This window comes from Anser cygnoides, chromosome 3 (genome assembly GCF_040182565.1).
Source record: "Anser cygnoides isolate HZ-2024a breed goose chromosome 3, Taihu_goose_T2T_genome, whole genome shotgun sequence".
In the NCBI taxonomy this organism is placed as follows: domain Eukaryota; kingdom Metazoa; phylum Chordata; class Aves; order Anseriformes; family Anatidae; genus Anser; species Anser cygnoides.
Genome location: NC_089875.1, coordinates 9,462,883 through 9,490,063, shown reverse-complemented (window position 1 = coordinate 9,490,063; position 27,181 = coordinate 9,462,883). Strand labels below are relative to the sequence as shown.

General features: G+C 40.8%; 1 protein-coding gene across 8 annotated transcripts in view; it reads right to left on the bottom strand.

Annotated features, from left to right (window-relative positions):
• The window catches only part of RTN4 (reticulon 4), a 46,807-nt gene that overhangs the window by 16,302 nt on the left and 3,324 nt on the right, over nt 1–27,181 (bottom strand). For 2 of the 8 annotated variants that reach the window (XM_066995429.1, XM_066995426.1), the window contains exon 2: nt 21,396–21,431. The exons of 1 other annotated variant lie outside the window; for it this stretch is intronic. In XM_066995429.1, the coding sequence (XP_066851530.1) occupies nt 21,396–21,431 (36 nt within the window). Of the gene's footprint in view, nt 1–4,081; nt 10,126–10,322; nt 12,771–13,597; nt 13,655–21,395; nt 21,432–27,181 lie in introns of those variants that run through there. 5 more of the 8 variants (XM_048060923.2, XM_066995425.1, XM_066995424.1 and 2 more) reach the window with 4 other exon arrangements.

The following is a 27,181-nucleotide window of genomic DNA, read 5'->3' as shown; positions in this document are numbered from 1 at the left end:
TATATTCTTCAAATAATAGTAAAAATAGCTTAGACACACAAATAGAAGCCTTTTCTGGATCAAGTTAAGAACAGCGTTGTACTAACACAGAAGTTGAATACAAGCATTGAGAACGGGCAGCTCCCAAATGCATCTATGGTGCTAAAGGACAACTGTCATCATGACCGTTAGGACCACAGTAGGTAAATTGCTGCCAATTTCTTTTCAGAGGGGCACTTTCCAGCTCCTTTAATTAAACTTCGTATTCACTTATGACAGTGATCTTCATGTTTCCACAGATCCTTCGTGAAGAGTACCTGGCAGGCGAGGTCTGAAGCCACATTTCGCTTTCCAAGCTTGATCAAGCGGCTGTGGGGCAGGCTGGGCTGGAAAAATCCAGCCCCAGGGAGAAGTCAGGAGCGGAGCGGCGAGGAGCCAGCCCGGAGCCCTGCGGAGCCCCAAAGCACTCGCCTCTGGGGAGCAGCTCAGGTTCAAACCTAGAGGCACCCCAACAAACTGGTCATTAATTTGGAGGGCCTGCTGGAAAAGACATCTGCATGAAAGGGAAGCCTGTGCTTCTCTTTGCTATAGGAAGGCAGCTAGCATGACACTATTTACTGCTGGTGATGGAGTGGCAGGAATGCTAACCTGGAGACACGCTGCAAGCAGCACGCAGTCAGAGAGTGATGTTACACTCAGGTAACCAAACCAGAGCAGATCCCTGACATTACAGTTCTGCCAGATATTGCCTATGTATTGAAATACCCCACCTGAAAGCAATTTCGTTAATACTACAGAGAAGGTCTTAAATGTGTCTCATCAGGTGGTCAAAGCCTTCCAAGCACAGACACCATTAGCACACTCAGGTTTCACATTTTAAAGACTTCCCACATCAGAATGACAAGGTTACGTGTCTTTTTTGTTGTTGTTGTTGTTGTTTGTTTGTTTTGTTTTTTTCCAAATTGTGGTTGCCATTGTAAGCAGGAGCAGTTATAGAGTAGGCTACTTTACCCTGATCAGATGCTGGGAGCCAGATGGGTCTTGCTGCAAGTCAGCAAACACCAAACCAACCCCAAGCTGGAAACACAGTGTGGTCATGGCATGACTGCATGTGGTGCCAAGCTTGTGGGGCCGGCTCCAACCCACAGAGCCTTCCCTGTCCTGGGGAGAGGCACTACAAAGTAGCACCAAGTCCAGCGGGACCGACAGGCCAACCTGCAACCCAAAGGTCGGACAGTGAGCCTGGATCATACACCTTTCTGACCTGGCACGTCTGCACCACAATCCCCAGCAATGAAAAAATGATACAGATTCCACAAAGTACATGCTAGAATGAAAATGAAGTCCAACACTACCAGGTTACCCACCCCCCAAATGCAAATACTATCTAACAATTTTAATTGAGCCACTGCAGTATGTTTTCTTTCATTTCTACTTAATCGTATACCCATGGATGCGTGCACTCACACACAACATATGAACTGAGGAAACCATTCTCAAGTCCTGTTTACACCTCATGAAATTTTGCAAATCAAAGGCTGTATGAGCCTATGCAACCCCTTCCACCTTTTATGAAATCTAAACCAGAACTCAGAGATATTTTCAGTATATGAATCCAAAAAATAAATAAATAATAATACTCCTGATACTCCTGGGATAGCCTGGGTGGACAGCTGTGGTGTTCATCCTATCATTACTATTATTCAGCCATTAAAACCTGACAACCCATTGAAATTATTAAAAAAAAATAGTCCATTCTAGACACTTCAGTATTGATTACTCCATGGGGGCTGTCTTTAAACGTGCTAAAAATAAAAGTGTTGCCATCCCCAGGGTAAACTTATTTCACCCTGCTTATCTCGATGATCAATACCACAGGTAGGGGAGTTTACCACTTTCACTGTGCTGCTTTCTCAACTACTACAGCTGTACCAGAAGAAACATGCATATCAAAAACAAGTTTAAGATTATTTTAAGTAGAAAGTAGTGCTCTAGGTAGAAAATCTAACTATGAACCATACTTTTGGCTCTTCTCTGATGTTAGATTTGATTGTTACTTCATTTTTTTAAGTTTATTTTTAAGCATGGAAAAAAAGCATGTTGCAATATTTGCTTCTATATTTATTTTGTGGCAAGGTGAATAGTGTCATCAGTCCCTGAACTTTACCCATCAGTTTCCACGCCGCTGGAGCCTGACCTAACAAAATAAGAAAACATGAAAGAGGACTTCTGCATCTCTTCATAAACAAATGCTAACAGAAACCACACTAGCACAGTCACAAAAGGAGAGGAACCAGACTGTTCTGCTTCCCCAGAAAACCTTCTTCTTGCTCTGCTTCCATTTTCTTACAGACCCTGACTGTACCAGTTGTATTATAATTAAACCTCAGATCAGTAGGGACTTCCTTGGAGGGAGAAACAGGCACAAAAACAGCTTCCTCCACCTAACGGGATGCCATTCTGTAAGAACAAAGAGGTGGGGAAGAGGAATTTAAAACACTGCTTCAAACAGTTATACCAGCACAAAACATACGTGAAGGACAGGTTCAGTTTTGCTTTGTCCATTTGTTACCACTCCCAGAACATGCTGATCAGGTCCACGCTTTGCATAGAAGCCTGCAGACCCCAGGCCACTGGCCTCCCCACAGCTCGTCTCCCCTCCATGCAGCAGCAGCACACAGCTTACAGGGCTTGGCGTAACCCCCTGAGTACCCTCCTGTGCAATAAAGGCACGCTTATGATTGGCAACTCATTAATTTTAATCCAAGAAAGACTCTATTATTCTCAAGGCCTTGAATTCTGGGTTAGGAAACGCCTGCTTTCAGTTGCAGCAAGGGACAGACTACAGCCAATCCTGCTTGTTGGGTTGCAAAAGAAAGCCTGAAAATGGGGCCAAAGTGCCCAAAGGTAACGCGTTCAATTTTCACAGAATTCTTCCAACCCCACCCTCTTTTCAGTTTTTTAAACCCAAGAATTTCAGGCCTGACATAGGGAGTGCTGAACATTTAAAATAATTACACATTAATACATATTACAAAACACTGCAGGGTATTTTTTCCTAATATTTTACAGCCCTTTAATGAAAGCTTACAACTGAGAATGGTTGTCTTCAGGGTGAAGATTTTTCACCTGCAGCATTTTTTTTCTACATATTTAAATTCTGATAGAGCATTTTACAGATTCTAGACAGCTGGCAATTTTGCCTGAGGGGAAAAAAAAAAAAACACCATAAATTTGAAACAATAATTATAAAAAAGAGGAAAACTTCCCAAATACAAGTACCAAGCACGACAGGGACCTTTAAGAAGTTTAGTATCCAGAGATAATTAAATTTTTTTAAAGCTTGTCTTGTTGATAAAGTTTGAAGATTATGTATTTGAATAAGGCTTAAACTCTTACACACTGAGCACTAATCATGATCCACAGAGATTTACAATGGCGATCTCCCATTGGTGGTTACAGGAACAAAGGTCAGCACCACGCTAATTTAAGGCTAGCTACTTATTTACCTGAAACAATTTGATATTAGACCTTTAAGTTCCGAAAATCTGGCACACTTTTACCTAGAATCCAACAGAATTACAAAAAATCCTAAGCAAACACAATTAACAGTAGACCCCAAACATGGTATATACCAAAGGGAAAAAAAAAAAGTCTGCTATAGCCTGCATGCAATTTCTCCTCCTAAAATTACTGAACTGCATGACCTGCAAACACGAGATTCTTTTGAGCTAATGGTTAATATTATTAAATTATTAATAACCTAGGAATTTCAACAACTAAAATCAGACTATGCTGGTATTTGTGCAATGCATACCAAAAGAAGCTGTTCTTTAATACGTTCTGTAGGACTGGAAAAGATCTGCAGTGCCACACAAGCTATTTCACCTACATAAATAATTTATTCTGTCTGCATTGCTTGTGTTTATCCATTCTAACCTACAGCTTTTACAATTTTACATATACTACAAACAGAACTTACATCTTCAGATACATTTCACCATCAAATACATGCTACAAATACCATTTGTTAAAAGCAACCTGCAGCATCTTTAGCTTAAAAAAAAAAAAAAAAAAGGAAAAAAGGTAAAAGAACAAATACCCTTATCCTTCCAACTGCTCGGCTGACTGTCCATCTCTCCCAGCGATCTACCCTCCAGCTGTGATTATCAATTATGCATACCAACAGGACAGCTGCAAGAGGAGAAATCTACAGCCCGGGATGGCAAACATGGGCTTTCCCAGCAGCGTCTGCAGTCTGCTGCTGCACTGGTGCTGCAGGAGGCCAGTCAGCTGACGGCGCGGGGTGTGGAGCGCGGCTGACGCAGTGCGAGCTGTAACCAGGCTGCTAACGCTGCTCCGGCACCGAGGCGGAAAGGCAATCCCCGGCTGCTGCAGCCATTTGCTTCTCACTGCTCAACAGAACTGAAAAGATGCAGGGTGGAGAAAGAGACTGCCGGCACCCGCACAAAGGGAGGCAGCAACTGGCTCGACCCTGCGGAGCAGCACTGCAGCATTGGGAACACTGGTGCAGAGAGGCTCAGCGCAGGCTAAAGGAGCTGGACCGCCCCAAGCAGCTTTTCACAACGACGTGGAGCTCGAAGTGGCAATCCACCAGACAAACGTGGAACAGATTGCGCTTCAAGCAACGGTAAATGCACACTCACACATCTGCTCCGTGTAGGCTTTTCCCTTGTTTTAAAAACAAACGTCTGACTGCGTATGTGACTAACAAACATCTCTGTAACGCACCTCTCCCTTTAAATAAAAAAAAAAAGCCTAAAGGAAAACACAGTAGGACCTTACCATTGCCTGTAATAAAAGCAAGGGGCTCATGAAGAATACAAGTCTTTTTTGCTGGTATCTTTAGTCCTTATGAACTGTTCAGACATATTTAATTTCAGTGAAGCACAGACTGAGAACAGCTATCTCGCCCTCTACCTAATGCCTGCAGACTAACACCTCCTCTTCTTATTTTAAATCAGCATCTTATGTTGTCAGCTACAGATCTGACAATTAAATTTTCCCATCGCTTAAATGAAAATGAGAGCAACCCATAGGTTTATACTACTAACATGTAAGAAGTAACACAAAGTATTGTACAGACATGAGATGAACAAAAACTAGAAACTCAAAATCTGAAAGAGCTGTGAGAACCATGTTGTCCTTCTGTTTTCCATTCATGTGGAAAAATGTATGGCTACTCTCTAGCATGGAGTCTCTCTTTAATACTTGTGGCTGACAAGAAAAAAAAGACGCACTAAAAACTCCCCACTGCTGCTCTAAAACCTCTTAAAAATTGATAAGCTATTTTCAAAAGAATGAGAAAAGGGCATTCAGACATTTCCATGGAAATCCTGCAGAATGGCTGGGATGGGGATGCTGATCACTCCAAAAAGAGCCACTTTTAGTTTTCCAGTAGAAGAGACAATCTCATGTGGAGAAAGATTACCACAAAATTAACTGAAAACCCTATATATTGTTTCAATTACTACACAGATTTAAAGACTCCTTTTTATGGCAGGATTGGTTACATATATTTTTAATTTATAGAAGATATGCATTTCATTCTCAATTCCAACAGGCAAATCAAAACCTATACCCTAAGAGGGGCATGCGAAATGTACACTCAAACATCGTAGTGCAAGAAAACTCAGAGAGTTACCCTATAGTGAAAAAGTACAAAACATGTCTAAAAACCTGCTTCTGTCTCTGAGCTGAAATTCCTAATACTGACTGGAAGCCACCAAAACCTGTGTTTCTCCCCTCGCCCTTCAGATAGCTGCACTGTCACTACATTAATTCGATCTTTATGCTTTCAGAAAGTTCCTTCCGCTGGTTAGCAAATTTCTATAGACACATGACCAAAACCTCCTCGCTTCTCCTTCGCCTTCCTTCCGCCACATCCTTCTTCAGGAAGGTTCCTGCAGCACAGCACTGCCCCAGCAGCGGGCGCTGAGCCACGTCACCAGCCCTGCCTCCCAGCCCAAAGGGGCACCAACTCCCTCGGCAGGAATTTCTCCCTGGCCTCCTGAGCCGGCTCTTGGCTATTTGCATTCTCAACCTTCATTGCTACCACTCCATGCAAATGATACCTAAAATGAAGTCAGAATGCCCCTGCACTCACATCTCCCACGCCAGGCAAGATACACACACCCCTGTAACGCTACCCTACATCTGCGCCAACTGAGTGCCGGCACCGTGCCAGGAGTCCTGCCTAAGCTTCATTGCGTCTGCATGTTTCTGCCCCAACATCCAAGCTAGAGCTCCCCAACCAACAGGCTAGGTACAGAACAATATTACCAAGTGACCCAGACAACTCAAACAGATACAATCACGTTCAAAGCGCGTCCCTCTGCTGATGCATCTATGTTCAAAGGGACTGCACGGCTGCAGGGCGGGTGCCTTACTCACCAAACCGTCATTAAATCTCCCCCAGCAGCTGCCTGTTCCGTTCCTGACTTGGAACAGGGGAGCGCTTGGATAGCTACCTGATTCTGCTTGCGCCTGACATCGCACTCAGCGCTGGCCACCCATCTGTGCTTCTGGGAAAGCTGATTATTTACCACAAGCACTCCATTTTCTCCATAATTCTTCCACACACAAAATGCCTCACTCTGAACTCTACAAAAGCCTTTACCTCTCAACAGGGGTGACCTGAGCTCCAGTGAAACACAGCAGGTCTAGGGCTTTCCTTCAGGAGGACTTCACTCAAGGTTTTTGCTTTTAATTCTTCCTGCTCCTCCCTGGAGTCTCTGCACTGGAAGAGAAGTCTCTATTTATGATGCCCTCAAGAGCCAAATAATCTAAAAATATAACCAGGCGAAAGTAAATCACGATTTTATGTTGAATTAAATGGTATTTTACAAATAACCTGCTCCTGAAGGAAACTGATCAGAGGCATTCTAGGGTATTTTTCCCTCAGTCAAACAAAAAACAAAACCAATGCTTCCCACCTGCTGAATGGCTCTACTTAAGTGAGCTATAAATATGAAACAGAAATGAACCAAGTGGATGCAGTGCTGGTGTAAGACAGCATTTCTAATTTCTTTTACATTTCATGTAACAGCAACAACCTGGTTTGCTGTTGCAGAACCACAGGATGTATTTTATTTCTGCCCTTATAATCTGGGAGTAAAAAGAAAAGCTTTGCCACGATTACCGCTCAGCTACCCTCTCAAAGCACAATGAATGTGCCCCCTCAAAAGGATAGGAAACATATAAGGTATCAGTACTTTGCTGCATTTCTGTAATTCAAGTACTGAGCACCGTTAGCACGTACAAGTGAGAGCTCTGTAAGCCTGTACAATCTAGTGTTAACCTCAGCATATCCAAACACATCTGCAGAGAATGATTTTTCAAAAGCACCATGAAACATGGGTTTCCTGTGAAACTGACTGCCTGATAGTCAACTTCTCAAAGCCATTTCTTAAACTTCCTGCAACGCTTAGCACAAACAGTCTGGGTAATTTAAACTGCCTATGTAGTTACACTGAGGTACACAACTAGACGTCACAAACACGAGTTTAGGTTTTGGGGACACTACGGCATACTTTGAGTTTGCAATTTGGTAAAACAAAAAACTCCGTGTGCCATGCATCAAAAAAAGGTTATGGAATGGTGTTTTTCTAGCATATTCATGCGAACTAACTGCCTCTATCCGGAAGTAAATATGTGTTAGAGTGAAGAAAGTCTGCACAACAAAAGGGCTAAGATTTGTAACAGGTTCTAACTCTGCGAATATTAAGTGAACTTCAACATGTCAGAATTTCTCAAAACCTTGAATGCAATCCTCTGGAAGTCATATTGAGCTCCTGTTCCTTTACAAACACTAGATGGCATCAAAGCCCTCCCTAATGAACATGCTGTAAAATGACTGCCCAGAGCCCCCACTGCACCACAGCCATACGCACACACCCCACAGGAACAAGGCCTGATGGAAGCTGCAACTGCGCCTGCTGGGGCACTGGGCGGCAGCATCCGAACAGGGAGGGAAGGGCCCCTCTGAAGGCACAGCAGTTTTATGGAGATGGAACATACAAGTTTTAAAGTCCAGTCAGAAGCATGAGAGTGAAGCAGGAGGGTTATCTGCTACAAAGCTAATACAGCCCAAACTGAAAAGGCAAGAAAAGCCCACGCTTGTCATGATCTCTTAAGGCAACACTCCAGTGTTCAACAGTCATAGGCACTGGTGTTGCATAGGAAAAAGAGTGGTCTTTGCCATTGAAACTACTATAAGTTGTAATGTCTTAAATGGAGATAGGCTTCTTTATAGTTTAGTTCTGAATTACTTTTGGCAATTTTTTTTTAAATCCACGCCGCCATGAAGTACAAGGCCCCTGTGGTCTGACACCATTACAGAACACAACAGGCAACCCACAGCTCTGTCAGGCAGCATTAAACAAATCCAGTGCTACCAGTGAGACTGTTAAAAGCTTTGCATGCTTTACTGGAGTGATGGTTTTTATTAAAAAAAAAAATCTGCAATCATTTTTGGGTTGCTGTCGGCTCCCTGCAGTCCACTGGGACAGTCAGAAGTTACAACTGCAGGTGCACAGAGGTATGCTTGCATTTAGGTCAGCTTTCAACAAACAGGACTGGTAAGTATTTGAGAGCATCACAATAAAGCTAGACTCAGAAGCACAAACACACACACAGATCCCCTCTTGGCCCTGTGAATTACTGCCTTCCTTTCTGAAAGAGTGGAAAGCAACTAAGTGTTCTTTGGTTTGTTACTCTGCCTCCTACTTTGTGTTTAAGTAATTTGGTATTAAAATCAAATTTTATTCAAGGCTTGTGGTCAGAATCTCGAGGCAGGTCCCAGAAGCCCAGTTCCATGTTCTATAATACAGCAAACATGAGCAAAAAACAGCACATACTTTAAAAAGCAAACAAAAATCTAGAAAAAAAATGATTTTCATTTCATGTTCTCATCTGTTTAAGAAAATGTTCCTCTATAATAAGGCAGAAAAATATTTTTTCTTCCCAAATAATACAGCATGTCAAAAAATACAACTGCTTTATAGGGTGAATACAACCACCGACAGAGACTGCAGACAGTTCCCAGCCCCACGCCTGGCCCAGCTCCTGCCCCTCAGCTAACATAAATGCAGGACAGATGGGTGCCCTGTCACAGCACCGTGCCACTAGACAGGAGAACGCAGACAGTCTTCAACTCCTTTCTCTCCTTTTATGCGCAGCTTCCCCGGCAGTTTCATACAGACAGAACAGCAACAGCTGTGTCCTTGTCAGACCCAAAGACTTCCTGTTAAAAGAACTAGGAAAACAGCTAAAATATATACATGTAACATTCAGGGTTTCTTTTTGTTTGTTGGTTTTAATCTCTTAACTAACATTTTTGCATGAAGACTTTTTGCCCAAACATTTGATTTTATTAGAAAAAAATTAATTGTGCTTTCTGCAGTAATAGGTTTTAGTGGGAAAGCTTCTGGTGCTAGACTGTAAAGCAGCAGCAGAGTACTGTGACATCAGAAAGCAAAGTACTCCTCTGGTCTACAAGAAGCTGGAGCTTCACAATCCATTCAGTGTAGAACGCAAGGGAAAATTGACAGCAGTCTTATCTTTTCTTAATTCTCTGCTACTTTAATTACCACATCACCAGCTGAAATATTAACTACATTGAAATGCAAGTCCCACATGAAAGCTATCATCTGTGCTGTATGTAAACCAATTTTAATGTTTGCAGGATACTGAACTTCTTACTGGCCACTTTCCCACTAACCTGAACAAGTAACTCCCTCATGTGTGCTACTTATTTTAAACCTCTGGCCTTGATCTAACAAAAGCTGCAAGTCATGTTGAGTGGAGCTGCACAGTTTCTTTTCCATATTCCAGACACAAGTTGTACATATCACAGCAGAAATGATATTCTCCTACATTTCAAAGTCTGATGATTAACTGAATTCTGTATAAAAAGAAAAATGCCCTTCAAATTGTGCACATGGAGCAGACCAAGACACCATATTTGGCTTACTATCATGTAGTAAGAGCAGATTTGGAAGGCCATCTAATGCCCAGCCTGCAGACAATCACAGAAGAGCTTGCAGTGAGTAGTGACTTATTTCTGCATCAACAGATCACCAGCAGGAGAACTGAAGGAGAAACCTGAAGACAGTGAGTCCAGCCCTGATAAACAGGAAAAAAAAGTACTAAAGCAGTCAGAATATGAAAAAGCTAAGAGTGCAGGCACTAACGTTTTTGTTACCCTCAACCTATACAGGGAAGTTTGCAGAATATGACTTAAAGATTAAATCATGACATGCTTAAGTGTAGCTAAAGAATTACGAAGATTAGTGAACTGCAAGACAGTGTACACAGATTACCTGAAGATTTATTCAGCTTTGCTGAAAACACAGCAGTAGTTTTTTCCTTTTCTTTAATTGAAGCAGCTTCTCTCTCAGCTTCCTTCTCAAAAGCTTCTGGTTTTACTACACTGACTATCTCTTTTTCAGTGGATACAGGTAAGGTATCTGTGGCTGGTAAGGACAACATGGATACTTCAGGCACTTCTCTGTCCACTGACTCCAAGGACTTTTTCAAGACACGAGCATCTTCTTCAGCTTTAACTTCTACATTCTTTATAGACAGATCACAGGGTAGCTCTGGGCAAGGCAACTGCCTCTTCTCATCTTTGATCTCATTACTGATACCTTCACTTTCATCTTTGTGCATTATTTCTCTGTCAGCAACTTCTGCCACAAATTCAGGAGCAGTTTTAGGATCAACTAACATCACAAAGTCTTCTGCTACCGAGACTGGGGAAGACTCCACAGATGAGAGACCTTTGCTGTCTCCTGTTTTTGGTTCTGTAGCAACAGATACATCAGCTGAGTAAGTCATTGCATTCAGCTCTTCCATTTGAAGGGGAATCTTCTCTGCCTTAGCTATTTTTGTAGGTGTTGGCTCAGATGGCTGCGTGGCCACAGTTTTGGAAGAGTCCAGTTCAGCTTGGAAAGACTCCAGATAAGGCTTGCCTGGGGCAGCTACTGAATCTACAGGTTGTTCTTCATGTTCATCATCAGTTACAATGCTCTCAGTTGATTTACTTTTAAAGATGAGAGACTGCTCTTCACTTTCTTTCTCAGGAAAGTCAGATATCACCTCACTATTAAACAAGTCAGATTTTCCAAACTGTGAAGACAGTTTTTCAACAAATTCCTTGTGTTCAGAAACATCCTGAGAAATGCATTCTGTTACTGGCATCTTTGAATAGTCTGTTAAAGATGAAGAAGCAGATTCACCAGAGACCTTTGTTTCCTTAATTAAGTCACATGCGATAGATATATATGGAGTCTCTGTGTCATCAGGACTGGCACTACTCTCACGATCAGGTTTAAGTGTCAATTCCTCTTTTGCTTCTTGGGCCTGTGTCAATGGTACATTCACTGCTTCTTGGTATAAGGGAGGTTTTTCTGCCTCTTGCTTTACATTCTCATAATTAGCAGTAGGAATAAATGTTTCTAATGGGGAAGCTTCAAGCTGCACAGTAGATGTTTCTGTACCAGCAGTCCCACTGCTTAGCGGGGCTTCCATGACAATATCAGGCAATACTGGTGACGGAGCAGCTTCCGACCCTTCAAATGAGGGACAGAGCTGCGTCACAGGTTTCAGAGTCTCTTGTACTGACTCGGAGGTTTGAACTAAATCAATCTTTGTTTCATAAGCAAGTTTGGTACATGCCACATCATGCATTTCACTTTCATATGCTTCTTGTACTAGATCAGGAGTAAGACCTTCAGGCATACTCGCTGCGATGTCAGATAGCGTATCAACAGTGCTACCTGTTTTAGCATAGTCAGCTTCCTGGCCTTCCTGCTTGCCAACTGCTCGAGTACTAAAATCACCTTGTTCTGTGTTCTGAGCTTTCATCTCTGCAATTTTTTTCTCATCATCAGTTCTATTTTCTGAAGTGTCTTCCTCTAGTGGAGAAGGAGATTTGACTTTGTCACCATCAGGAGTTACAGAGGATTCAAATTTAGTGCAAGTGATGTAAGTCTGAGAAGGTTCTTTTACAGCTTCTGGGGTACTTGGGAAGGAGAGATCTTCAGCACTGCCTTCACTCTCTCTTTCATAATCCTTCTGCACCACCAGCTTATCTACACCGTATTTGTCATCTAAACTGCTTTCCACTGTGCCATCTATCTTACTTCCAACATCCTCTCTCAAGCTGCTCAGTCCGTGACTAGCACCTTTTAATTCCCATATTGACTCATATGGTTTGAAGTCTACATATTCTTCCCTCTGAATAGCGTCTTTTTTCAATGCTCCCTTTTCACCATAATCACCACCTCTGTACTTGTCTTTGTTATAAAATATATCTTCCTCAATTTTCTCAGACAAATCTTCACAAGTTTCTGGAGACATTTTCTGCTGCTGTACAGGCATTTTCTCCAGGTTACATAATTCTTTAGGGCCCTCTAGCTGCGTTTCTTCTTCAGCTTGAGATAAAATGGCTGCTTCTGCTTTAGCAAATGGGGGTTCCATTTCTGAGTATTTCATCTTGGAAATGTCTTTGTTTCCCTCGGCAAGAAATGGATTTCTTATGTTTTCCATTGTTTCTTTACAAACCTCACTTGCATTTTCTCTGTAAATGCCTCTTGCAGGTAATCCATCTGAGAGTTTATCAAAGGCTGTGTGCTCTTTAAAGGGATCAGCTGAGAGAGGAGAGAGGGAGGGAAGAGAAGCAGCAGTATCAAGCGGGACTGCAGTAAAATCCTCTTGACCAAGTGACTTAGTGCTACCTGGCTGCTCCTGCAAGTCCATAACTTTTTCTGTGACCGTGGACAGAAAGGAAAGTTAGAGAATTCAAGTGCTCTTAAAGTCAATGCAAATTTTCATGACAAGTTCATGTGATGTTAGTTATGAAGAGGTTCTGAGTTCTATCACAAATATTACTAGCCAATAAAACAAAGTATCGTTTAAAGTATGCTATTCTATTTCATCTCTTCTAGCAGACAAGTATGCAGGAGGCTAGAGAAGCAGCAACTTTTTGCAGTGCAAAGATCACAGTAAAGCTGAAGATGCCAGACAAGTACAGAGCATCCAAGTATAACAGGTAATATTGTCAAAGTGCAGGGGGAAAAGAAACAGAAAGAGGGTATGTCCATACGCTTGTGCATAAACATATGCACAGACTTGCATGCCAGTAAGAATTTTTTTTTCCATTTTTTGTTTAAATAATGGGAATTTGGTGGACAATGTAGCTAACAAAATCCACTAAAAATATATAGGTACAAATTTTACTTATGTGAAGTACTGCAGAAAGTTACTATGGATTAATTCTTTCTGCTAAATCAGTAAAGCAACTATGCTTTAATGTGCTAACCTGTTAATAGTATCAACTGCTCTCTTACATCAAGGGTCCAAGAACTCACAGATGGCTGTAGTTTGTTTATAGAACAGTTTACCATGTAAATAAATGAATGCGTATTAAAATCTTGAACAGATCAACTGAAAATTCAAAACTGAAAAAGAATGAGAGGCGCTATTCTTGGACCCATGCTGACTTTTAGTAAAGGCAGACTAATTGGAAAGAGTTAATGAGATCAGATCAGAAATGCAGGATGTAATCAGACAAAGGTGAGCAGAAAGAACTTGCCTGCAGAGGAGTGCATCAGAGGCGCAGATGTAGCAGGAAGAGCAAAAAGGGTCTCATCTGAAAAACAAACAAATAACCTCAGCAGAAATAAAGGCTAAATAGTTTGAAAGGGGAGAGGAAGGGGAAATGGAGGGAGGAGCGAGCAAGTAGTTCCCAGTAACTAGACAGGCCCATAGCCAACACCCACACAGAACCTCCGAACTAGATACAAGCCAGGTAATTTGGGAGAGTCAATGTTCAGAGTTCTCCCTTTACAACAGGATCTTTACTGAGGTAACAGAGATCTCCACCCTTCAAGCCAAGGTCCAGTTTAGGATAAGATACACACCAGTAACTATTTTTTATTTTCATTATTCAAACTTGCATACTACCAAGCAGTTTTAGTATCTCCATCATTAGAAAAATCACCTACCATTGACACACTGTCCTTAACCTACTCCCTTTGTCAGAGGGTTTTCCTAGCTCCTAACATGTATGAGAACAGCAGGGATAACAAGACTCAACCAAAAATTCTGAAAAGTTAAAATGAGTAAAGATCTGAAGCTCTCCACAGAGTGCTGATCTGGTAACAGTAAGTGACTGTACTCCTACTTACTATTTCATTATGTTATAATGTAGACAAACTTCCAAAGGAAGACATTCTTAAATCTTGCTTTGTCATGAGTCAAGAAGACTATTTGTTTTTCTAAATATGTATTAACCTTAATATTTCACCAGAGAAAGCTCCAGACCTCCAATTACCACCCAAAGAGCTAAGTAAATATAAGGAAGGACACCGTTCTCCTAAGGTAAGATAGTCACTCTACTTCACAAATGCATGTCAAGAAGCCAGAGGATCCCAGAGTTTCAGATTTTACACTACCTGAAATAAAGGCACAACTATAGTTTACAAAGCTGCATGAAACATTTAATGAAATCCCAGTTTAAAAGCAGCGATGCCTGACAACGATGTCATTAGGAACCAAACAAACCAAGTCTTCCTCTATATTCATGTCAGCAGCAGTATTTTTCCCAGATCTGTCATGGCCTGTTGGCATTACATCGATGTAAAAATAGTAACATTTAAGTAACTATCTTTTAATTCAAAAACTTTATACACTCTTCAGAATGAGAGCGTTAAAGAATATTTGCAGTTTACATTGATTGCATTAGCAGAATGGAAAATTATTTCAAACCATTTCAATTAGATTTTCAATTTCCAGTCTAGACAACATCAACAATCTTTAGTTTTATTTGCCTGGACAAAAATCAAGTACTAAAGAAGTTAAGGACATATATCGTAATTAAAATCAAAGCGAAATAGAATCAATTGCTTTCAAATGATGAAAGGCAAGAAATGAGAAACATGGTAGAGTCCAGCAGCATATAGGGAATAATCCAATAAAGACATTATGGTCATTCAGCATTGAACCAAGACTTTCTGCAAAAGCAATGCCACTTCAAGAGCCTCATGACCTGTTTGGCTTACTCAAATTATTCCCAACTGCAGTTTTCCAAAAATCAGAAGTCTTCGCACAACCTACATTTCCTGTCGCAATACAGTCAGTTATTTTTGTTTTGCAGAACACTTATCTTCAAGTGATGTTTAGAATTCACAAAACATGGCAAGAGTAATAAAGTTGGAGCATAGGACTCAGTATTTAGAAGCTTCCTTAACTCCTGCCAGGCTAAAGGTGACCTCTGTTCAGTCTTCTGGAAATTACATTTTCCTATTAAGAACCACAGAGTGAAACCTCAATTCCCAATTTAAAACTTGTTAAAACAGCACTACAGTTCAGCGGCAGCAAAAGCTTTTAAGAATAAAAATCGCACCAGAGGACAACTGACCAATCTGTGATACCACAGGTCACAGAACTGCGACGCCCACCCACACACTGTCGAGTATCACCACGTGTCCTTTATTTCAGGAGATGCTCAATCCCGCGGGCCTGGGCTCCCAGCGATCTCTTCAGCCAAGTGCTGCCCCTCCTGCAAGCTCCTGCAGAGCCCGCTGCCCAACCACTTCACCAGGCTTGGAGTGAAACAAGGGGCTTCACCGAAAATGCAGCCTGGGACCCACCAGTCCAGAGCACTGCTCTGCTTTCCTCAAAATGATGCCAAAAGCAGTAACATCAGGTATTTTTCTTCAGCCTCTAGTGTGCCCACTGTGTCAAGGGCCACAGTTGAGCTTTATATTTTTGGCCTCACCATTTGCACCAAGAAGCAGCACACTCTCTTATCCCCCAGCTTTATGCCTGGAAGGACTGAGCAAGTAGCACCTCCCAGCCATAAATACGGAGCTATGTCCCTCTTTTCGCATGCCAGATGCTGGTCCTACTGAAACATTTAATACCACTTGGTTAAAAGGATCAGCAGTGCCTGCATATTCCTGAGCCAAGGCCAACATCTCTTATCACCTCACCTCTTCCCTGCCCATGACACACTCCCCTTGGAGCACTGCACACACAAACACCAGGTCCAAAGCCGCAAGGGACCTGCCACGTGCCAGCTCACCAGGAAGCTGGCAACAAGGAGCGCTGCTCAGTGTGCACCTTCCCCAAAAACACACATTCATCTCCTCCAGGCCATGCCGGAACAGCAAATCCTATGTTTGCTGGAAAGGATTTACACTTGGGAGCAGAGGAGATGGGAAGGGAAGCAGGATGGACTTGAAGAGACTGTACAGCACAGCATCAGGAGACAGACACTCTGGAAGAAAAGGATCTCACCACAGGGAAACCAAGCACAAGCCAAAGCAATGGGGATGCAGAAAATCTAGAAACAGAAGGGCAAAGAAGGAAGACAGTCTGCTGAGGTAAGGAGGTGAAGAGGAAATCTTTTTAATACTTCACAACCCCAGCGAGAGAGGTTTCTGCTGAGGAACACTGATTTTAGGAATGTGATCCCTGATTTTTGAGTGCTTCATTGAGACAGCACAACACAAGAACTCTCAGGTTTGGCCTCCATTTACTCAACACAAACACACAATAGCCACGCCAGTCACTGAATTCCCAGCTTCTCTTAATGGAAGGATATTATGCCCACACCCATACTTTACTTTTCACACATAGCTGGAGCGTGAAAAGGGATTATATAAAAGCAGTATTTCCTAACCAGCCAAGGAGAACCACCCACTTGCCCTCCATCCACGTCAGAGCAGCATTTTTGCTGCCAAAAGGAAGATAACACGAGAACCATTTCCTGCCGTTGGCCCTGTGTAACACCTCCAGGCATGTGGGGGGAACAGAGTAGGACCTCTACAACTCCCACATCTGCATGACTGCTGAGGGAACCACCCATTCTCTTCAAACTGTAGTTCAAATGACTGAAGGGAACGACTCTTTTCGAGCAATGACATTTGCACTGAAGAATCTTTACCTGTGATATAAAAATTGGAGGTAGAAACCTTCCAGAAACAACTCTGTGGGTGCTTTGCTTTGGGTGTTGGAACCAAGGGCCGGTCTCACAGAAGTTCCAGCACACCCTGTACTTTGGAACAAATGGAAGCACAAATGTAAGTTTATGACAGCCCATCAGTATTGGTCATGTAATACAGACCCGTGGTATCACACGCTGAATAGCCTTTATTGCATATTTGCCCTGGTATTTTTGCTCTGCTCAAACACCATACTCGAGCTCATGTCTGAGCTGACTGAGGAATCAGAGGTGACTTTACCAGGTACTATGCAGAGCATGCTTCATTAAGAACAACATTCTTACCTAGATTTTTAGTTTCACAAGCCCATAAGGAATATTTTTAAATACTGAGGGAGGAGGAACAGCCAGACAGGAACAAAACTTCAGAAGTTTTCCCATCACACCCCCCATCCTCACAGGCTAGCAGCTATGCAATAAATCAAGAGTATATACGGTAGCTGTAGATTAAGAATAGGATTGTGCAGGTCAAACTAAAGATTAAAATATAATATTTCACTATGCACATACATATCCAGCCAAGGAGCTGTGCAAATTTATTTATGGTCTCATTTAAGCTTCAGTGTAGCTTTTTAAAAACAACCACCCATGTATATGAACATATCGCCCTAAGAGGAGAGGAAAAAAAGAAAATAACATATTCATGTAAAAAGTGATTCATTTTGATCAATTTTTAAAATGACTCAGCAAATTTTACCTCAACTTTATACAAAATATTCCCCCCCCCAAAAAAATGCAGCTCTTCCTTTCATTAGCATGAACCCTCATAATCAAAAGCTCTGTATAATTGTTTCAACTAAAATGTAAGTTCCACTAACATGAAACTGATTTATGTTTTTATGTTTTGTTTAAAAATAAAAAAATGAGATGGCAACATACCAATGAAGCATCATTTAAGACTCACATTCTGATTTTGTACCAATTCCCCCACTAACCAGGGTTGTTATAGGAAACTGTTATCATCAGTTTAAACATAAAAATAGTGCATAGACTAGTTAATACCAAAGTTTGGAAAAAGAGCATAGAATTAAATGAAGAGAAAGATTTCTGAGACAACGGAGAGAAAGTAAAGTTAGCTGCAAAACACTTCCAGAGAAAGAGAAGAACGTTTAAAAATGAAAAAGTAGTAAACTGACAGTTCCTGTGAAAACAATTTATCAAAAAAATGAATTTTCTTCAAAATATACTTGCCACAAGAAAGCAGCAAGCAGAGGACTTAAGTCTAGTCACAGAAAAAAAAGAACTGAGAAGAACATGCTTCGCCCCCATTGCTGGATTTTTGGTAACAAATGCACCCATCCACCTGCTCTCACACATAACTTTTCAAGCATCAGGTTTATGGTAAGACAGGTCTGTTGTTCTGATACACTCCTCATTTTTATGTATGAGCTCGGTATTGAAAAAAGAGACAAAAATATTTTTTCCTTATGTATAAACATTGATAGTAAACTTCATCCTGATGCACAGCTTAGCTTTATTAGGGGACTGCATCAGGGAATTTGCTAATGCTAAACGGCAGTTTCAGTCTTCAGAAAATAAAAAAACATTTCCTGGATTAGTTTACTGGAGACTGTACATTATTCTTGCCAACTATTCTTTGTTTTTTTTTAAGAATAAAATTTTTAAGAATCCATTTCACCTCTGCATTTTTAAGAAAAAGATCAAAATGCCTGCTAGCAAGACAAAGTACTAATAAGACAGACCCACCACAATGGGACACCAATTCTGAAGAGCCTCTCTTGTTAATATAAATATGTAACAATAAAAGAACAGACAAAATCAGTGGCATCTCATGTGGCATAAAAGTTATATCCACAGCAATTCCTGTGGGGCTGACAGGAAAAGAAACTGCCTGCTTCTTCAACGCATCAAGTTGTTAATTTGACCACAGCAAAGACTGCCCCAAGCTGCATTATTGATCTCAAATCATTATTTAGAGAAAACATGTATATGTATTACTGCTATGAAGTTTTACTCTTTATGATTCTGTGGTTCTTACTGTTTTATGATTGTGATTTTTTTTTTTTTTTTTTTTTTTTAGATTCAGGATCTACAAAAACCCCCAGGTCTTTGCAGAGCAATGCAGTACCCTCACATTTTATAAGCACAAGGACAAAGTGCTATGTTTTTCCCCTGCCATGTGCCTGTATCAAATTATTATGAGGAAACTGTTCCATCTTGGCATAAAGCATCAAAGTAATGTATCTGACCATTTGAGAAAGTTAAATATATTTAAGCAGAGTCAAGATCTCAGATGCCTAATTCTGTACTGCAGTGCACAAAAGCACACAACTTCGCAAGAACTTTGAGAAGAGCAGCTGCCTACACAGACTCCATTTAAATCACCTCCTGTTCTGATGCACTTGTTCTAAATACAGTATTTCACCAAATATTTAAGCAATTCAAGATGAGGATTCAACTGCTAATAGCATCTTTTCATATCATTAGATCTGGCTGCAGAGCCACAGCAAACAACTAGGTTCTCTCATTCGATACTGTTTAGTCATACATGTAGTCTATAAACAGACATTTCCAGTTTAGTAAATTCAGACTGTAAACTACCTGGAAATCTTAAGAGAAAAGTATTTACATACAAGCTGCTACAGAAGACAGAGACTGCTGAAGATTCAAATGAAAACAGAAGCCCTATTTTTAACATCTTGATGGTATCAGAGGTAGGATCACAAAAGGATCCAAGAACTTTATCATTAGCAAGGGCAACTGGAAGTCCTCTTGGGACTCCAGTTACTGCCAAGAGGCATCAATCATGCATCATTTGCAGAGTAAGTTCCACTATACCGCATGGGAGACTTCTAATTTTACATTAGTTGAAACAGATCAAGAAAATGAGTTCCAAACAAGCATTTTGAACGTTTGCTACTTTAGATACTCTGTTTTATGGAAACTAGTCTCTAGCCAGAAGCAGTGTCATCTTACTGTTTAAGAAATCTATAACCAGAGTGGTTTAAGCAGCTTTTTTTCCTCCTTCTTCAAATATGGTATTTGCATTGTCCTACTCACAGCATCCTTCCTTCTTTTCGAAAAATGACATTTGAGAGGAGTTGCTCAGCAATGCAAATGCTGTTCAGGGTACAACAACACAGGTAAAAGATGCCATTTCATCTTCTTTTGGTCAGCTATACAGTAAAAAGGGAGACTATACCAGCCCTGCAATACTCAGCTACCAACCAAAGCAGGAACGGGGGTACAGGGAAGATGTGTTAATTCCAGCTGTATGACGATTCCCTCCATTACAATTGCCAGACTGCCAAAATGAATGTCCATTGTAAGAGTGTTGGTATTTTGTTTTGTTTTTTTTCTTTCCTTTAAAGACCTTTAAATACTTCTGACACAACTGCCAACCCCTCCTTAGTCTTGCATCAAACACTGATGAATAATTCTATGGACAGGATCCAAGGGGCGTTACAGAAGACGGTTGTTTCGCCACTTCCTATCTCCAGGCTCTCACCAGTACAAGTATCACTGTATCTCTTTGGAGCAGGGACACAATTTTATCCGGCTTTTAGGGAAAAAATAAGTTCACTTAAGAATAAGCAGCACATAACAAATAACTTTCACCTAGATTAACCAAGTCTGTCTCCTCGCCCAGCTATATCAACTGATCTAACTACAAAGTGTCTTCTTACAGAATTAGCATCAGGTGGTGGGTAAATACCTCCTTTTATTAATGTCAGGTGGCCACAATCATCAGCTTCATCTGTTCACAGCTCACCTGTGAAGGCCTGAAAATACCCACTTCATCACAAAGGCAAATATTTAATAGCAAGGCTTAGAATGAATCTAGAGATCTCAGATATGAATGGATATTCACAGATCAGGGATTTATATTTAAGGATTTAAATTATTTTAATGTACTTAATTTAAGATAACAAGCTATCTAGCCAGCTACAAACACAAGTCCAGCTCCACACAACCTTATAGATGAGGACTCACACTGGCAGTATTTGTAACCAAAAACTTATGTAATTCATCTAAAAACTAAATAAGCCTTCCTTAAGATCCAGATTCTTTAACCACACATTGGCATAACAAACAAATTTGGGTTCTGGCAGTGCCACAAAACAGAAAAACATAATTACACCCAAACTTATTCAGAAGCAAGAGGTCTAAAGAGCCATGCAAACCGTATAATTACGCAAGCATTATCCAATTTAATTTCAGAAATTATACCAATCATAAGAGTCCCCTTCACTGATCTGTACAGATGGAATTTTTCTCTGCTTGCTCCATGATTAAAGAAATTAAGCAATATTTAGATTAGCTACTTTATCATTGCAGAATACATTTATTAGCTAAATTAATCTTTCAGAAATGGAGAAGAGATGCTACCAATTTCTTCCAGCATCTATTCCCAACACATTACCTTGTGTGACAAGCCTCTGTCTTAAGAATTTATAGTCTGTAAAATAAAAACAAATGGATGCATAAGGTAAGTCCATGCCACAAGACAGAAAAAACATGGATATTCTAAGGGTTCAACAAAGCCATTACCATCATGTAAGAATATCTTTTCATGAAATGGATGAACGGTGTGAAAATATTAAATACACTATCCCAATAATCTCCTTTTAAAGCAATATGTTGAGATATTAAGTAGGGCTATAATCCTGGGTTGCAGTAGATTTTGGTCAATACAGGTTTTAACTGAGTGATTTTAAAATCCAAGTGGGCAAACAACTCACATACACGGGAGAACTGATTTTCTTATCTAACAATGAGATCTTTTAAACAAAGCTTGGGTTCAAAACACTGGAAATTCCTCCCTTTGCCCTTTGAACAGCATTTCTCAAGCTGAAGGCATGAATACTCAAAGACTAGGCTGAAGACCAAGAAACGACCTTTCTTCCAACACTACCACATACTTTTTTCTACTTTCTCCAGCTCTTGTTCCTTTTCCTTACGGTTCTCCAGCTCCAACCTGCTTTCTAAAGGCCTCACACATGCTCTATCCATTTTGCTTGGCATTCATTTCCTTATCACAAAGGACAGAGATGGACAGGCATTACAGGCTTTTGTCTTCTCTCAGAAGCGGGACTATAGCACAGCTCAAGAAAACTGGTCACAAAACACTAATGACTGGATAAGCAGTAGAATTTTGACATCAGACCAACAGCATCTAATAGGCCAAGAGCATTTTTAATGGAAAACAGAAAAGTTTATATTTATCTCAGTCTGCTGTCCTATTTAAAGACTTCTCAATTAACATATTCTTCTTAGCTGATGAAGTTGATGACATGATTGCTCCACTCATTGAAAAGCTGCAAGTAAATGTTCACAATGCATTCCTAAGACAGAAAGCAAGCCTTCCAGCAAAAACAGAAGGTCAAAGCGGTATTCCTAACACTTCCACACAACAACAAACTAATAATTTTTGTACTGAAAAAGGTATGCCCCCTTTATACATAGCAAAACACTAAACAGAGACAAAGCCATTAAAAACCATGGGGAAGAGCAGTCTTAAGAAAACCTCTATGTAGAAATTGTCTTATTTTGACAGATACAGTTAGCAGCAGATTATTTCCACTTGAAAGATTAAAAACATTCTAATGTAATTTGATTTTCTGACTTTATGAATATTAATAAGCCCATTATTTTATTGCTACTGTCATAGCTCCATCCATGTGAAACAGCTGTAAGTCCAGTGATCTCACTGCTACCTGTACTTTACTGCCCCAAAAGCAATCTTAAAATGTAGAAAACATCACGTAGTGTCTTCAAAGCATGATAGGAGTCAATTCTATTTCAATCCATAAAACAAGATATGCAAAAAAAAAAAATATTTCACTGTTCTACGTAGACTCACAGTTCACTTTATATATATAATAGCTTCTTTTCTTTCATTTCTAATGCAGCTCAATCGTTAGCTACATGATTTTCTCCTACTTTGTACGTAAACATTCCTGAATATGTCAGGACAATTTATTTGTAAGCTACATGCGCTGCTTTATGTTTTCTGGACAGCAAAACACCAAGAAGTATTTCCTTGCTTACAAACTATCTAGAACCTGAAGGACATTTTCAGACTAACTAAGGGTTCCTAATTTTTGTATCAGTTTCATAGTTACCATAGTAACATGTAAGCTCAAAAAAAGCCATTTTCATTCAAAATATTGTTTTAACAGAAAACAAAGATAACAAGCACACTAAGATATGTCTCAAGTTGTAGGTTAACAGCCCTGTAGGTTAACAGCTAGAGCAACCCAGTGAGAACAAGCAAGTCACTGGTGCTGCAAAACAGATGTTGAAAGACACAGACTTACTGGCCCTATTGAAACCTCGTGGCAAGCAGCAGAATCTGCGCAGAACGCCACCAGAATGGTAACACTGGTTTCCAGGGCTAAGAGAATGAAGACTGCATGGCTTCTGCTAAGTAGCCAGGCTCCTGGATGGAATGCTCTGCAAGATCCGCATCCTTCCCATCTGGAGGAAGAGGAGGAAGGAACAGGGAAAGTGACCTCCTCACAGCACACCAACCAGAATTTAGGCTAGAAAAATGCATGGCAAATTACTGAAATAACACAAAATGCTTCAATGTTCCAGTGACAGTTCTACTCTAAGACTGCCTCCTTGCCATGCCAATTGTGTATTTCTCTCCCTGTGAGCTGCAAAGTTGCAATCTTTTGACCTTTATGTTCCAACTACCACTCATTCCTAACTCATCGGTAGATCAGTCATTGCAAAGGGACTCGACACTTTCCTAGCAATTTTCTAGGTTTTCTCAACCAGAGCAAGGGAACACCACTGACCCGGAGGCTTGAACGTTGCCCTTGACTCTTCTTTAGCAGGGCTGCCATCAGTGCTTATCCAGGAGATAAAGAGGTTCAGTGCTCACCAGCAGTGATGCAACAGCGTGGACATCAGTTGTCACTTCGTAGGCACGCTGCAAACTCCCTTAAGTAAAGGTAAGGAGGAGGGGAATAAAGGGCAACCAACCAGCACTTCTGTGGTTTGCAGGATTTCATCTCCAAGGGAAAGCACCCAATGCAATTCAAAGCCTCCCTGTGGGCTACCTCATTATCTGGTAGGTGGAAGCTGTGCTGTTTTATCTTGCAAAGCAAGTCAAAGGACACATACACACTAAGCAAATACACTACCAAACCTGTAAGGGCCATCCTTGCACATACATCTGGTTAACAGGAGAAATATGGGGTTTTGGCTTCAGAATCTCTTAAAGCAGCTGGTCCCGCAGCACTTGACATTGCACGTGCACACAACTAAATGAAATAGAAAGATCCTTCACTGAACGTGGAATACAAAAATGAAAATACTGGCTTTACTGTACCAGTCAAATCGCTGTTTACTCTCCCCCTCTGTACATCACTGAAATGGACATTGATAACAGCCAGAAAAAGTCACATTCCAGCTTTGATATACACAGGTTATGACCACCTCCCTTACAGCTTTACTGACTACTTTTGGGAAGGCAGGAGGGGATACGCCTCAAAGAAATGCTGAAGATCAGCAGGAACATATTTTAATAACCAAGGGATGCAAATGAAAGTCACCAGCAGCAGCATTCAGGGATAGCTGTATTTTTTCCAAGTCACGCTGCATTCCGTCCCCAGACCCCACACAACTCCTCTGTGCATTCATAGCAGCGCACCAGAAAAACTCATCAACGTGGAAAAAAGCCAAAGAGTACATATGCTGCTTTAGAATTTGTGTAAAATGCAAGTCACAGGATTTCAGGATATTTCCACTGCAGGATAAAAGGGACACTCTGTAATAAAGTGGACAGAAGCAGGTATATTGTATGTAATTGCCCTCCTATCACTGCTGGGGGAAATTTGATGAGGATGAACTCTAATACAGAATAGTTTGTGCTGCTGGTAGCTTGAGGCTACTAATGGCTTCCCTGCTGACCTGTTTGACGCAGTCCGGCACGCAGGCAGACTGTTTATGAAATCTCTCCTGAACATTGATGAATTAAACTAAGTCCTAAAAAAACTAGATTAAAAGCAAAACTAATTCATCAACTAGCAAATCAGAACATTTGCATATGCATCGAACCACTGCTGAGTCGTAGGCTGCTGGCATGCAAGTCATCACCTTTGTTCGCTTTGGATGCTGGTCTGCCGTCCCATGAGGCCAGGCTGGCTTGCTGTGCATATGGGTTTCTTGTTAAGTACGTGGTTAAATGTCCTACCACAACCTCCCCTTCCAGCAAAGCGATATATAACCTGCCTTTAGCAGTATGCGCGGCTAGGATCTGGGGCTTTGAAGATGGAAAGTGGCATCTTCTCATATTAGTTTACTTGCTGATCTTACTTTAGACAGCTTGGGGAGGGAAAAAAAAAGGATTTATTTTTACCATGCATGACCACCTCAAACCTGTTTTTCTTTGTATGTTAATTTAGGTAATTGAGAAGATTTACGTAGAAAGCTCTCAAGAACAGTAAATTTTGCTACCTACGTAACATTGTGTAGCAAGGAAAAGAAGTGCCCAAGACAGCTTAAGTTTTACTGTAGCCCTCTTGTTTTCTTCTGCAGCAAATATTTATATTAGCTCTTAAGAAGGTAGGCTGCAGACGCACAGCCAGAGACTCACATTACATATAATTATGTCAGTCTCTTACAACAACACTGAATACTTATAAGTATGTAGCTGATATTAATTACAAAGATTTACTTTTTAAAGCACCTCCAGATATAAATAGTACATTTTAATGGGCCAAGAAGTTGTCCATACATTTTCTCTATTGTTATGCTGACAAAAAGCAGCACTAGGCCCTATTGTTGGATATAAAAAGAAAACTCTACTATTCTTCACACGCTTGCTATAGGCAATACTACTTTCTCAGAAATAAAATTTCAAAGATATTTGTCTCAAAACATCATTAAATCAAAGCCTTAGATTTTTAATACGAAGAGAACATCTTCTAAATTTCTAGATTATAGATTGCAGTTTTTCACCTGTATCTTAAACTCATAGCAGAGCTGAAAGTAAATGAAACCATAACCCTCCAGAAGAGGGGGAGCCACCACAGACATGGGGTGATCCATCCCATAGACACCCCGACACCCCACCACAAGCTGCAGGCACCAATTTGATTTTGCCAATTTCAGAGCAAGACTGGAAGTGAACTCACTTGAAGCAAGGTAAACATTTTGACTGAGAAATGTTCAGTATCCCTTTAAACATCAACTGTTTTTCGGTTTTACACCAGGTTGCTGTTGAAACAAAGTACTCCTGCACCTGAGAGGACCAAAGCATTCATAGCATATCCAGACAGTGCTTCTATCAAAACTATTTGTTCTCATCTAGTGGTTTCAAGTGCTTAAAACATAACCTGTAATGTTCCAACCCATCATTAGATGAGCATTTTATCTGCCACACCTTGTCTCTGGGAGCCAGGCCTCCCAAAGATGGCCTCCTCACTTCAGAGCTCTGAATTAGTCACCACTGATAAATTCCGTCCCCTCCAGTTAGGTCTTACAAAATAACTCTGACACCACTCTGCAGCTACACTACCCAATCCTCGTAACTCAACCCAGCTGAGTTGTGTCTCCTCTACTCCAAGAAAGAAGAAATATTTCAGGAATTACCATGTTCCTTGCCTTATCCCTCTAGGGTTAAGGAGCAGAAAGCAAATGCAGCTCTACAAATCACACTTTTATCCCCACTTTTCAAAGCAACAGCAAGATTTGGTTGATCCTATTTCTTCCATTTTGTTCTGCTTAAGCCTCCATGGCTCCACTCAAACTACTTGCCTAGAAAGAAAAAATGCCACTCCCCCATCATATAGGATCCCTCCAATTAAATCTGTTCCAAGTTTTTTGTCATTATCCATCATCCAAATGGTGGAAATAAAAATCTCCTCAGTATACTGCTACAGAGAACTACTGAAAGAACAAAATAAGAAGGCTTCATAAAAGACAACAGCAGAACCAACCACAAAGTCCTGGCACACGTGCAAATAATATGCATTCTAAATCTATCCCCCCAAAAACATAATTCATGTTTAGCAGGGCTTTTTGTTGTTTCTCCAGTACCTTTTTTCAATTAAATCTTGAATATCACATTCACTCCTGACGTTATTATTGAAACCCTGCATCTCCCAGATGTATATAATGTACCGATACAAGACAGCAGGAATTAAGATATAAGGCACCGTCATGATAAGGCATCTTGCTTCGCCAACTTCCATT